Here is a 12,918-nt window from a genome sequence, read left to right as displayed (position 1 = left end):
CTTAAAAACATCCCATCATGACCCAAGGAAGTTGCTTTGCAGTTGATAGGGTGTTCTGGGTAGTTATACTGGTCAAAAGAGCTCACATCATCTGGTGATTTACTAAACAGGGCAAATTAGCGTGAGAGCGCAATTCCCAAATAGTGCCAATGGGAGTGAAAAGCTCTGATCGTGATCTACTGACAACGTGCAAATTAAAGAACACAGGCCAAAAGAGGTTTTGCTGGCGCAAGCTGTTAGTAAATCTGACCCCAAGTCTTTATAATATAATAAAGATAACTTTAAAGGCACAGTATGTAAGTTTTGCCGCTAGAGGTCGCTTTTTCTGGAATCATGGGAGTTGTCATCTTAACCTCCACAGCCAATGGAAACATCCAACAGGACTCAGGCAGAAATCATGATCATGGGTGAGCTATACGCTTATTTCACGCAGCCGTTATTTTGAAATCGAAAGTGAGGCTCCTGTGGGAAGAAAACCGGAAGTGTCGCCTTTAATCACAGGAGATCGCGAATGCAATGGTGTATTGTCGTGTTTAATGTAGAAATTAGTTATTCTAAAACTGTACATACATGTCTTTCATACTTTAGACTATATACAGTGAAATTAATTTATAAATAAAATATTTTTTTATATATATATATTTCAGAAAGTAAAACAAGAAGCAGGAACGAACTATATATTAACATCCAATTTATATACTATATATTAACATCCTGATGTCAGTGCCCATACTCGGCACACTTGTTGAACTGATAGCGAGGGGATTGATGAAGATGCCGAAGGCAAAACGCTCCACGATTTGGCTGCATTTCAAGTGTAAAATTAAGCGTCAGAACGCTTTTCTGTGCCAATTGTCTGAAGCCCATATAGAATCACGCCAATCCATTGGCTAATGGAGCGTAAAAAATAAAAATACCGAGTAGGTACTGGTATCGGATAAAACCCAACCGATACCCAACCCTAGAGAGCTATCATGGGTTATAGTTTATATGACGTCACTGGCAAAGCGCCGCAATGAGACGGACCATTGCACTGGTTAAAATAGATGATTTCTCTGGATTTAAACATTGTTGGAAACATTTGGGATAATGTAAGTACACAAGTCAACAAAATACATAAAATTGTTTTGATGGACATTTTAATCAATAAATCTTACATATTGAGCCTTAAACTATACTTTATAATACAAAATAACCTTAAATTGTTTTAAAAATGACATACTGTATATTGGTAATTGTTAAACTCACTTATGATTGCTTGTAATTAATGATTTGATGATGAGTTATTTTATGATGCTGATTGTAATGTTAGATCCTTACTTGGCACACTTAAACTAAACCTCAAAGATACAGCTTGGGTCCTTCAGACACAGCAGTATTTATAGTGATGCTTGTCTTATCAAAATAAGTAAATTTCATCATGCTGTGGGGATACAACAGATGACAGAAGAGTTTGTGATATACTTGGATGCAATATTGGCTTGCACAAACAGCATCTGAAATGTTTGCCACTGTACAAGTGCCGATTTGTGGAATGTGAACACACTAAGAGGTGCTGAGGGCTTACTAGTAGTAACATTTTTGGGCTGGTGAACTGCAGATGAACCTGAGAGTGCATGTCTGCACTACAAGGCCTGAAGTTTTCCCTCCCTCTTAAATGCTGAAGGACACTAGTGGGAGTGCAAGATTTCCTTGTGCCATGCAACTGCCTCCACACTGCTTACTCACAGAGTATGTGCATACAAAGATGAAATCTAGGAAAATTTAGCGCACTAACACAATTCTGTTTGCATCATCGTTAATTTCCTGTTTATCACTGCAAAGCTGTATTGTATAAAGCCAAATAAAGGTAACTTGACTTTCCTCATTCCTCATTCACATATTAAATTACATTAAAGAAACAGTATCATGACAAAGCAGTCACTGAAACATGATTGGCTGATACTAGGGGTAGGCGATAAACCAGTTTGTTAACCGATTTAAATAAACTGTCCAGTATCATATCTCAATCGTTCAAAGCACATGGGTCACTTTAAACATTACCTGCGAAGAAGAAAAGGATCAGTCGCTAAGCCTCACCCCCTTAGTTACGGTCTCTAAAGCCGTCAAGCCCTCCTACTAGCACTTGCTCTAAAGCTGACGGTAAGCGTGAATAGAAGCAATAGAATTGAGTGAGTTACCACAGAAATTATTAAATAACACACATATATATGTGTGTGTGTGTGTGTGTGTGTGTGTGTGTGTGTGTGTGTGTGTGTGTGTGTGTGTGTGTGTGTGTTGCGCCCGCGGCCTCGCACACACTCACTCTCTCACACATACAGAGAGAGAATTTCATTGAAATCTAAAAGTTTATGCATTCATTAATATTCATTTTTAAACACAAAAACTGTGTGTGTGTGTGTGTGTGTGTGTGTGTGTGTGTGTGTGTGTGTGTGTGTGTGTGTGTGTGTGTGTGTGTGTGTGTGTGTGTGTGTGTGTGTGTGTGTGTGTGTGTGTGTGTGTGTGTGTGTGTGTGTGTGTGCGTGCGTCATGCGCCCTCGGGCTCGCGCGCACTCACTCACACATACAGAGAGAGTTTCAAAATCTCAAAGTTTATGCATTCATTAATATTCATTTTTAAACACAAAAACAGCTAAATACTACAAGTGTGTGTGTATACATATATATATGTGTGTGTGTGTGTGTGTGTGTGTGTGTGTGTGTGTGTGTATGTGTGTGTGTGTGTGTATATATATATATATATATATATATATATATATATATATATATATATATATATATACACACACATATATACACACACACATATATACACAATGCACAAAAGTGACAGTAAAGACATTTTAAAATGTTAAAAAAAGATTTTAAAAAAATTATGTGCTTTCTATTCATCAAAGAATCCAGAAAAAATATATGCATCACAGTTTTCGTAAAAATATTAAGCAACAACAGCAATGAAGACTGGACTAATGCTGAAAAATCACCTTTGCCATTACTGGAATAAATTACATTTTAAAATAAAATATATTATAATATGAATATTATTAAATACAACCTTGGTGAGCATTAGAGACTTTTGAACAGTAGGGTATGTATAAATGTTTTGCTTAAATCTCCCACTCAGGATGCATTTAACAATAAAAAAGATCAAGTACAGCTAAAAAACTATTGCTATTTTTCAATGCCACACTATCTACAGCGCGATGACACTCAGCCCAGGGGAAAATAGCTCAGGCCTTGTTCAGGCATGCACATTGTTCGGTTCAAATAAAGACTCGTAGATAAACCAAAAGGCTTAAGGCTACGTTTCCTAACATGCTTCCACTAGCGCACTGCAGATCTCAAGCACACTCAACTGATAAATCTGTCCGCTTCTTTTTCACGGCAAAGAAGTAAGAAGAAACTTCTTTCGGTTTAATCTACCGCTGAGTTTGTATGGAACAGGTTCATTACAATCTGACTTTCTTTGCACATTGAAGAAAAGAAAATGTGCTACCGTATCTCATAACTCATCAAATCAGCACATAAACTTTGGTCTGGTTCGCTCAGATTAATCATTGATAATACAGGTGCATGAAACTTCCTGTCCACACCCAAACAAATCTAGATCTCAAAAGAGGAGTGTCAAACACGAAGGAGAATTTCGCCACCCGAGGCTACATTTAGAATGACAAAAATACCATTTGATCCATATTAAGACTTTTTATCACTTAAAAAAAAGCTTTCACGGTCTAGGCATCACAGACAGTGCTTCAGTTCACACACTAGGCACCATTTGAGCGTGTGATTTGTTGTCTGGGCCAAATGGGCCATAGAGGTGTCACAGTGTTGGCCTGGTGCATGCTGGGATGTGGGCTGTGCTAACAGGCTCCATTCTGACCGTTTGTGTAGGATCGTCTATGACATCACTGACAAGCAAGTCACACACTAGCACACTGCCACTTGTCATTTTTCCACAAGCATTTTCATGCGCTTTGCTCAAGTACCACGATGAACCGAGCAATTTCAAAGATAAAATATGTGATAGCACTTTACAAGGGTAGTGAGACTAATGCCTTGTGGTCATAGTGACAAGTGAAAAAATGCTGAAGTCATGGTGTAAAAACAGTTTGAATGAGTGCGATTAGAGTCCAGAAGCAACAAAAACATTGGTTACACTTTATTTCGATTGTCCACTTTAGACATTCTACTAACTATAAGTAACTTGTCAACTACATGTCACCTAACTCTCATTTAAGTATCAGTAGACTGTTAGTAGACTGTAAGTAGTTGCAAAGTTACTTATAGTCAGTAGAATGTCTGTTTGTGGAGCTTCAAAATAAAGTGCTATCAGATATTAAGCAGACAGTCTACTAATACTCTAATGACAGCTAGTGACATGTAGTTGCAAAGTTAATTATAGTTATTAGGCCTAAATGTCTAGAGTGGACCATCGAAATAAAGTGTTATCAAAATATACTTGTATACTAAGTATATTTATAGCATTAATTAACCTTTGTAAATGTTAGTGAATATAAATGTTCACCCTAATGTTAGTTCACAGTGCATTAACTAATGTTAACCGATGTAACTTTAGATTTAAGAAATGCATTTGTAAATGTTGAGATTATCATTAACTAAGACTAATACATGCTGTAGAAGTATCATTGTTAGTTCATGTTAACTAATGCAGTTAACAAATGTTAACAAATAAAACCATATTGTAAAGTGTTAGCACAAAAAGCAAAAAATGCAAAAAGCACCTTTAATTCAAATTCCTCAAGTGTATGTTAAAGTCCTCGGGCAGGAAAAACGGCTGAGTATGAACCAGACTGCTTGACGTCTGACCAACAGATTACAGATCCTTTAAGAACATTCTACCACAACAATCGATCCTGTGTGCGTTAAACTGGCCAGCTGACCACTCTTGGCATAAACACTAAGTACAGTATCATACCAGAGCAACAGAATAAATACATGTACATCAACCACGGTCAGAAAGGAACCAGCGCTCAGGGGAAAAAGGTCAACAAAAGTACTCCAAATATTAAAATGTGCTCCGAATCTGTTTTCTAACATGTACCGTATTCCAATAAATAAAAAATACACACACATATATATATGTAAATATATATAGTGCTATCAAATCGATTAATCGTGATTAACTGCATCATATATATATATTCAAAAAATATATATTACATGCAATTAATCGAGAAAGAACGGTTAAATCTCCCATGCACCTCTATGATGCATTAGCATTAAATGTACTCCCTCTGCAGACACGGTAGCTATAAGATTTGCTCTTAATTACTGTTTCAGGGGCAAGTGTTGTTGGATGTGTAGATAATATAGAGTGGGGTTTTTTTGGTGGAAAACATGAAGAAAACAGAGACTGGACAATTGCATGAAGCAAGCAGAGCAGGATATCTATTATGATATGTTATGATATCTTGTGAATTTGAAGTTGATTAAATTTCATTGGTAAGAGCTTTAACTGTCCTCAGAATTTAAGTCATTTCAAATGAAGCATGTGACATAAATTGGATGATTGGAAAAATAAATGCAAATCCCATTCAGATTCTTCTGGGGGGGAAAAATCAATTCCAGGGAGCAAATGTTGCCCTTGAAAAAAATAAGTGCGTGCAAATTGCAAGAGCACAAGGGTACTTTCAACTAAAAATTAAACTGCACAAGGGTAGTTTACATAAAAAAATAGTTTTAGATGGAGTATAGCCTGTTAACTGACCACAAATGTATGCAAATGTATTTTATTGTTGTTTGTTTGTGGGTTAATAAGGGCATTTACGAAACAATCCAGCAACTGCATGTGTCACTGAATAGTGAGAGATAAAGAGTTCCTTCTGTTTGGCTTTATGGGTGTGTTAACCTGACCTCATGTGCACAGATTAATGTGACTGGAAGGGAAATGCTGTTTATGACTGTGATCACTGTAACTCTGGCCGCACTGTTGCTGTATTTATTGTAATTGTATTGTCCTGTCAAGCCTTCAGGAAAAACATTCACTGTACTGTGTACTTATACCAATGCGGCAAAGTATACTAAAATAAACATGTTGTTTGTGACCATAAAGTGCAATGAGATACCCATCCAATCTTCTGAAACAAAATGTCAACAATCTAAACCATTTTGCTATATTAAACCATCAGAGTAGTTTGTGTATAACAACTTTTCATACAGGTATCATAAGCGCGTGTGTGTTCAGGTAAAGGTGCGGCTGAACGCTCCTCAAACTCCAACGCAAGTTTCCAGAGTGAAACATTGGTTAAAAACTAATAAAAGCGCTTTGAAAGTCACTCACCCACTCCGTATTTCTCTCTTTTAGTGGGAATCCAGAGCGTCATGGCAGGAAAACTTGAGAGAAGTTAAATTAATCATATGAACAATAATTGTGTTGTGGAGTTGCAGGACTGCAGCGGTCCGAATATCACAGTTCCGGTGTTACGCAAAGGACCGCTCGTTTGCTCGCTGCGTGTGCGTGTGTGTGTGTGTGTGTGTGTGTGTGTGTGTGTGTGTGTGTGTGTGACGCGCCCTCGGGCTCGCGCGCACTCACTCCCCCACACATACAGAGAGAGAACTTAACTGAAATATAAAAGTTTATGCATTCATTAATATTCAGTTTAAACACAAAAACTGCTAAATACTAAAAGTTGTCAGGACATAACGTCAATGTGCTATATATTTAAGATTTAGTTATGGGTTTAGAATTAGGTTAAGGTTAGGGTAAAGGTTAAGGTTGTGCACTTAGTTGTGATGATAGATAGATAGATAGATAGATAGATAGATAGATAGATAGATAGATAGATAGATAGATAGATAGATAGATAGATAGATAGATAGATAGATAGATAGATAGATAGATAGATAGATAGATAGATAGATATTGTCTGTTTGTTGTCTGAGACTACGTCATTTTTGTCTTTCTCTTGGCTATGCAATGAGTGAATGAATGAAACAATGAACAATACAACTGTCTTTGAATTTGAGTAAACAGTCATTCTTGTCATTTTTTTAGGAAGTCCGTGGGATGCACACCCACATTTCCCCCTCACTATATATATTTTAACAGGGTGGATGCAAAAATGCAGTCTTTTTTATTATCGTTTTAAATTTAGTATGTGGCTTTAATCATTTTTGGAATAATTTCAAGGACGGTGAACTGAGCCAGAATGAAATTAGATGGGAAGGAATGTTTGGAATCTTCTATTGTTACAGCAACTGCTACATCTGTGTGTGTGTGTGTGTGTGTGTGTGTGTGTGTGTGTGTGTGTGTGTGTGTGTGTGTGTGTGTGTGTGTGTGTGTGTGTGTGTGTGTGTGTGTGTGTGTGTGTGTGTGTGTGTGTGTGTGTGTGTGTGTGTGTGTCCGTCCGTGCGTGTGTGTGTGTGTCAGGTTTTTATCAGTAGCTAGAGTACAGAAAGCAACAGTCACAGTGTGCCATAGGGTGGAGGGGTGACGTTCCCATCCCCCTGATTTCGGCAGGACCCCAGCTGTTTAAGTGTGGATTTAACTAACTACCCCTCTCCTATGATTGCCACTTCTGTGTCTCCAGTTTATCTGGACAAAACTAATTCCATGATCCTTCAGCAAACAGAGACCTTCAGTTGCCAACAAAATGTGTTGAGAGAACATTCTGTCATTCTGCCTGGGCTTATTGTTCTGTCTTCATTTTTATACAAATTCAGGGTTTGTATTATTCAGCAAACAACTCTGAGTAAAGCACATATGGTCAGTATGATTCCTTTCAATGTTAATATTGGTGTTTATGTTCTTAACATTTGGCTCTTCATTCTTGGGTTGAATCTTACAAACTCCACCAACCAGTCAATACAACTGTGTTGAACAGATACACAAGCTATATATATACATATATATGTATATATTTTTTTTTTTTTTTTTTTTTATGATCCAGTCATCTTAGAGTTTCAAACAAGATAAAAAATGCTTTGAGTATGTAGTTTAACTTTAGTGCTCTTTAAAAGTGAAAATACTAGTGAATTTCAGAAGTAGACAGGAGAACTGAAATGTGGATTGAATTAGGCCCAATGACAGAATATAATATTAGTCATCTTCTTAAAGCCCTTCCAAAGGCTAAAAGCTTGATTTTTTTATATAGGGACAGAGTGCCATCTAATGTTTACTCTGAGTACATTCATCTCAGTGTTTTATTTAAATCAAGCATTCTGATTCTGAAGTAAAAACCACTGTGCAATAGAATATGAAGAACATTATGGTATTAAGAATGCCATAGATCTAAAATGTTAATAATTTTATTTTTATTTATTTGTTTGTTTAATTTATTTATGTATTTATTGGAGTTTATCATTCTTGGATGTTCTACTTGACTTTAATTTAATTCTAGGTTAGTAGTATTTTATTTTATTATTATTTTTATTTTATAATTTAACTATAATCCTTGGATGTTCGACTTGTCTTTAATTTAATTTTATTTTATTTTACTTTGGAATTTAAATATAACCCTTGGATGTTCTACTGGACTTTGAGTCAGGAACATCATAAATGGGATCTGAAGGTCGTGATCTTACAACATTATAGATGCCGATTGTGCATAATTCACAGTTGCACATTGATTTGAATGGTTGCTTACTGTACTGCATTGGTTAGCTTTTTTTTATCTCCTCAGTCATTAACTGACTCATCAGTGAGGAATGTGCCCTTTAGCCAGTGCAAAAAACCTTCAAACTCACCCATAGAGTCAAAGACGAAGTATCCTTAGTGTTTAACAGCACAGAGCAAGATGTTGAGTCAGTATTTAACTGTAAACTGCAAAGAAAGGAAAAACATTGTATGACTGGACAGTAGGCTACACTTAGTCTTATAAGGGAGAAGTAATGGATTTATTTATTTTATTTTATTTTTTGTCTAAAAAGATAAAAGTATTAGAGAAACATATGGGCAAAAAACACGACTGCATTATATAATCATGGTGTGTGTTTAAAATTCCCTGGTCATGGTTTACATATTGCTCAAAACTATTTTGAATTTATTCAACAAATATTGAGGAGTTACGCACAAAATGTAGGCCTACTTGTGCATTATATTTTGTGTGTGACTGAGGGAGAAGGGTATTCCTGCACAACGCTGCAGTTTCAGGACCGCAGTTCCAGGACCCATAGATATCATATAGAGACTAGATGCCCTATTGGTCGCTGAGCACCGAGAAATGCGGCCGCCATCTTGAACCGGTCATACTCCTAGTTTCGTTGCGTGGCAGCAGATAAGATGCCAGAGCATTGTGGAGCATTTTCCTGTTCTAATCGCCGGACCATCGAAAATAGGGCTTTTCACAATTAAGTCTTAACATTACTGTACTATTGGTTGTATTTTGTGAATAGAATATTACCAGATAATCGAGAAGGAGCAAGGATATTTGCTATTACTGTACTGAAATCGTTGCGAAATGCTGTTTAACTTACTGCATCAGCCGGTGTTCACCCGGCATGGAGAGGTGGGGTAACGTTAACTGTTAAAGTAATAATTACAAGAGCTTCTAGGTTATCAGATAAGCATTCAACTGCCCTGTTGTATAGGTTATTTGTGTTTGCGCACAAGATATCAGGAAGCAATGTAATACACGCATGACAGCGATGCGCAAATTGAGTTAGCCCTCCAACTTCTAGTGTTATTGATAACCTAGGCTATATCTTATCACAAGCGATTTGGCTATTAGATATTACAGAAGTCCTGTGGTAAAATTACATTATTAACTTACTCCATCTACCCTTGTAAAGTTAATCCGAATAGGGCTTTAGTCTCGACATTTTCCCCTCCCACATCCACATACAATAAAAAAGGTAGGCTTAATGTTGTCCGAAATTAATTTTTAAAAATTTCTGATGCAAACACGTTGAAAATCTTCTTCTCAATTTTTATTACAGGTGGCTGCGTTCGGTGGATTCGGTGGCTGCGTTCTGTGTGTGAGAGAGAGAGAGAGAGAGAGAGAGAGAGAGAGAGAGAGAGAGAGAGAGAGAGAGAGAGAGAGAGAGAGAGTGTGTGTGTGTGTGTGTGTGTGTGTGTGTGTGTGTGTGTGTGTGTGTGTGTGTGTGTGTGTGTCTGTTCGTGTTTGTTTGTGTGTCTGTTCGTGTGTATGTGCGTGTCACAAATCATAAATTGTTTCTTCAACTTATTAAAATATCTTACTTTACTGCAACTATCTGTTTCTGCTTCTTTATTATATTTATAGTGTGTGATTTATAAAATACATTATATCCTTCATCACACATAATGTGTCTGGTCACTTTATATCTTATATCAGAATATTATATTACTGTTAAGCCTACTATGGATATTAAAATACGCCGAACCATGTGTCCTGTATCATAGCTACATGAATGACCTTTGCAGCAAAAAAAAACCGCGTGAAAATCAGGTCAGTATTCAGTGAGATATGATTAATTTAATGCGCTGACAGCTCATTTCACCTGCCATTCAGATTACACTGAGCGGAGGGGGTGACCGGTTTAAGATGGCGGCTCCAATTCTCGTCCGTGCCAATAGGCAGTAGCGGTCGATAGGGCGTCTACCTATATGATGTCTATGCCAGGACCCTAGTTTTTTTTGTGACAGCGCCACCTACCGAACTGGATCACCAAAAACACTAATTTAACCACTTTCGCGGCAAAGATCACACTCACAGAAGACCGCAGATTATTGTTGTTCAATATTCATTACTCGTTAAAACATCACACTCTTACTTGATATGGACAAACTGACCGTCATTAGAAAGATTTAAGATGTTTATGATAAAACTGGTCTGCAGTGACATTAATTTCTTAATTTATGCCAGGAGTGCAAAATAATTCATCTGTAACATTCGTTATTTTGATATCGTCACTCATAAAGCAGTCATGTCTTCTCCGGTTTATTTGTGTTCACAATCACATACATGTACAGCATCCGTCAGTGTATTTAGACCAATGGTGCGCATATTTGGAGAGATAATGATTTATCATCACATGTTTGTAAAATATTTCGTCATACAGAATAGAGTGCCGAAGTTATGACGTCACTTTGTAGGACAACTCGGAAGCTGAAATGAGGAAGCGCATGGGTTCCCTCGATCGAAAAGGTATGCATTTTCCCCATAGACTTTTGGAAAATCGCAAAAAATAAGATCTGTGTTCAACAAAGAGTTGTGCCCCTTACACGTTTTGTCTATCAAGATAATCTTTACAAGTTAATCCAAAATGTAGGCCTATACATTTTGAAGCCTAATTAAAGTTTAAAAAACCACAAGCAGACACAATAAAGTTTAAAAAACCACAAGCAGGTTATAACTGGTGTGTTTTATCAAAACGTGAAAATATTTAGAGGCTTTGTTAACCACAGACCTTATTTCAGGCGATTTAGCAAAAACCCATTCAAAAAACACATAGGGCGAGGGAACCGGAAGTGCTAAAATGCTAACTCACTTCCGCGTTTTGGCCTACAAAGTGACGTCATAACTTCGGCACTCTACAAGATTTCATCAGTTATGATCTCAGCGCTCTCTCTTTCGCTGTACAGCTGTCAATCATCTCACGTGGTTCTCAACGTGACCATATGACATGTCCTGTGTGTGATAAAGCTAAAGACACATCTCTTCACCTGAAACAAGAAGCTAATAAAAGCACGATTTTGAATATGTGTGGTTTGTGTGTGATTTTCGTGCGAATTAGGGTATTTTCATATGAATAAAGAACGCTTACCCATATTCATGCTAAGCAAGGTGTAGCCATTAGCTGCATATAAAATACTAAATATAACATATTTCAACTTTTTTTTAACTTAAAACCATTTTAAACCGCGACCGGAATATGATACAAAAACTCAATGGTGGTTTTTAAAGTCAGCTTTAAGTAAAATTGTGTCATGTAACGTTAGCTTGATGCTACTTGTAGCTCAAATCCACCTGCTGCTGGAGCTTTTCTATTCCATATTCTTATTTATTAAAAGAATTCACATAAGGTCCCAAGAATAGTTGTTGTTGTTGTTTTTTTGTTGTTTTTTAATTAAAGGTGCTCTAAGCGATGTTGGTTGACGTCACTTCTTGTTGACCAAACCAAACGGAGGCTAGCTAGACCCTCCCTCCTGCTCATCCGCGCACTAAACCTCCAAATCCTTCTTGTCAGTTATTGGCTGGAACAGTTTGTTATGTTTCGTGGTGCGAGTTAGCCCAGTTTGTTTTTGTTGCCGTTTGTGGAGCCTGGGGTGTCTGCAGAGACCGCGTTTGTTTTACAGTGTGTTCAGGGGACAGGCAGCTAGCGGATAGTGAGGAGATGTTTGCTGTATGTGACAAAAAATGTTTTGGCCTAAAAAACACATGACATCGCTGAGCACCTTTAAGATAATAGGTGGATTTTGATAGTATGTACAAACTAAACCACCTGGGTCCTAAAAATCCAGCCGCCGCTATGTCATCCAGTTCTGAAGGTGGCGCTGTCACAAAAAACTATGGTCCTGGAACTGCGGTCCTAGAACTAAGTCAGGGAATGTCTAATAAGGGGAGAACTTCCACTGTCAGTAAACTTCCGGCTTCTGAACTGGTTTCAATTCCACTCTGGTTCCATATGAGGGCGCTCACAGGACGAGTGCAGAATGAATGGAGGTCAATGGAGCTATACCCCTCAAAATCCACTTTTCTCAGGATATAATTTTTTGACGAAAATAATTTTTTGAAGAAATTACACATTGCTGGGTGTTAGATTTTTTAGAGTCACTTATTTGCTTTAAAAAGTCTTTTAAAATGTCAATGACGTCATACACATCGTACGACCAGAGATACTGCTATACGGCAATCCTTCAGTCACTTTGGTGCTTTCGCGCTCTGCACTATCTTTTCTCTCGAGGCATCGACAACACCGCTGACACAGGTAAATACACGTGCTAGAAGAGTTTTTGTTTTGTTGTTTTAAAAGACC

General features: G+C 37.4%; 1 protein-coding gene across 2 annotated transcripts in view; it reads right to left on the bottom strand.

Annotated features, from left to right (window-relative positions):
• dock5 (dedicator of cytokinesis 5) overlaps window positions 1-6,490 on the bottom strand; it is a 59,129-nt gene extending 52,639 nt beyond the window's left edge. Inside the window, exon 1 of one of the 2 annotated variants that reach the window (XM_077223991.1) lies at window positions 6,302-6,490. In XM_077223991.1, coding sequence (XP_077080106.1) covers window positions 6,302-6,344 — 43 coding nt within the window. In that variant the 5' untranslated portion in view covers window positions 6,345-6,490. The remainder of the gene's footprint in view (window positions 1-6,301) is intronic. The other variant, XM_077223992.1, reaches the window with a different exon arrangement.
• Window positions 6,491-12,918: the final 6,428 nt, after the last annotated feature.

Source organism: Siphateles boraxobius, unplaced genomic scaffold, assembly GCF_051911475.1.
Source record: "Siphateles boraxobius isolate OS27281-9 unplaced genomic scaffold, OSU_SipBor_1 9, whole genome shotgun sequence".
Lineage (NCBI taxonomy): Eukaryota > Metazoa > Chordata > Actinopteri > Cypriniformes > Leuciscidae > Siphateles > Siphateles boraxobius.
Note: the sequence above shows the minus strand (reverse complement) of the source record. Positions and strands in the feature narration are given on the sequence as shown.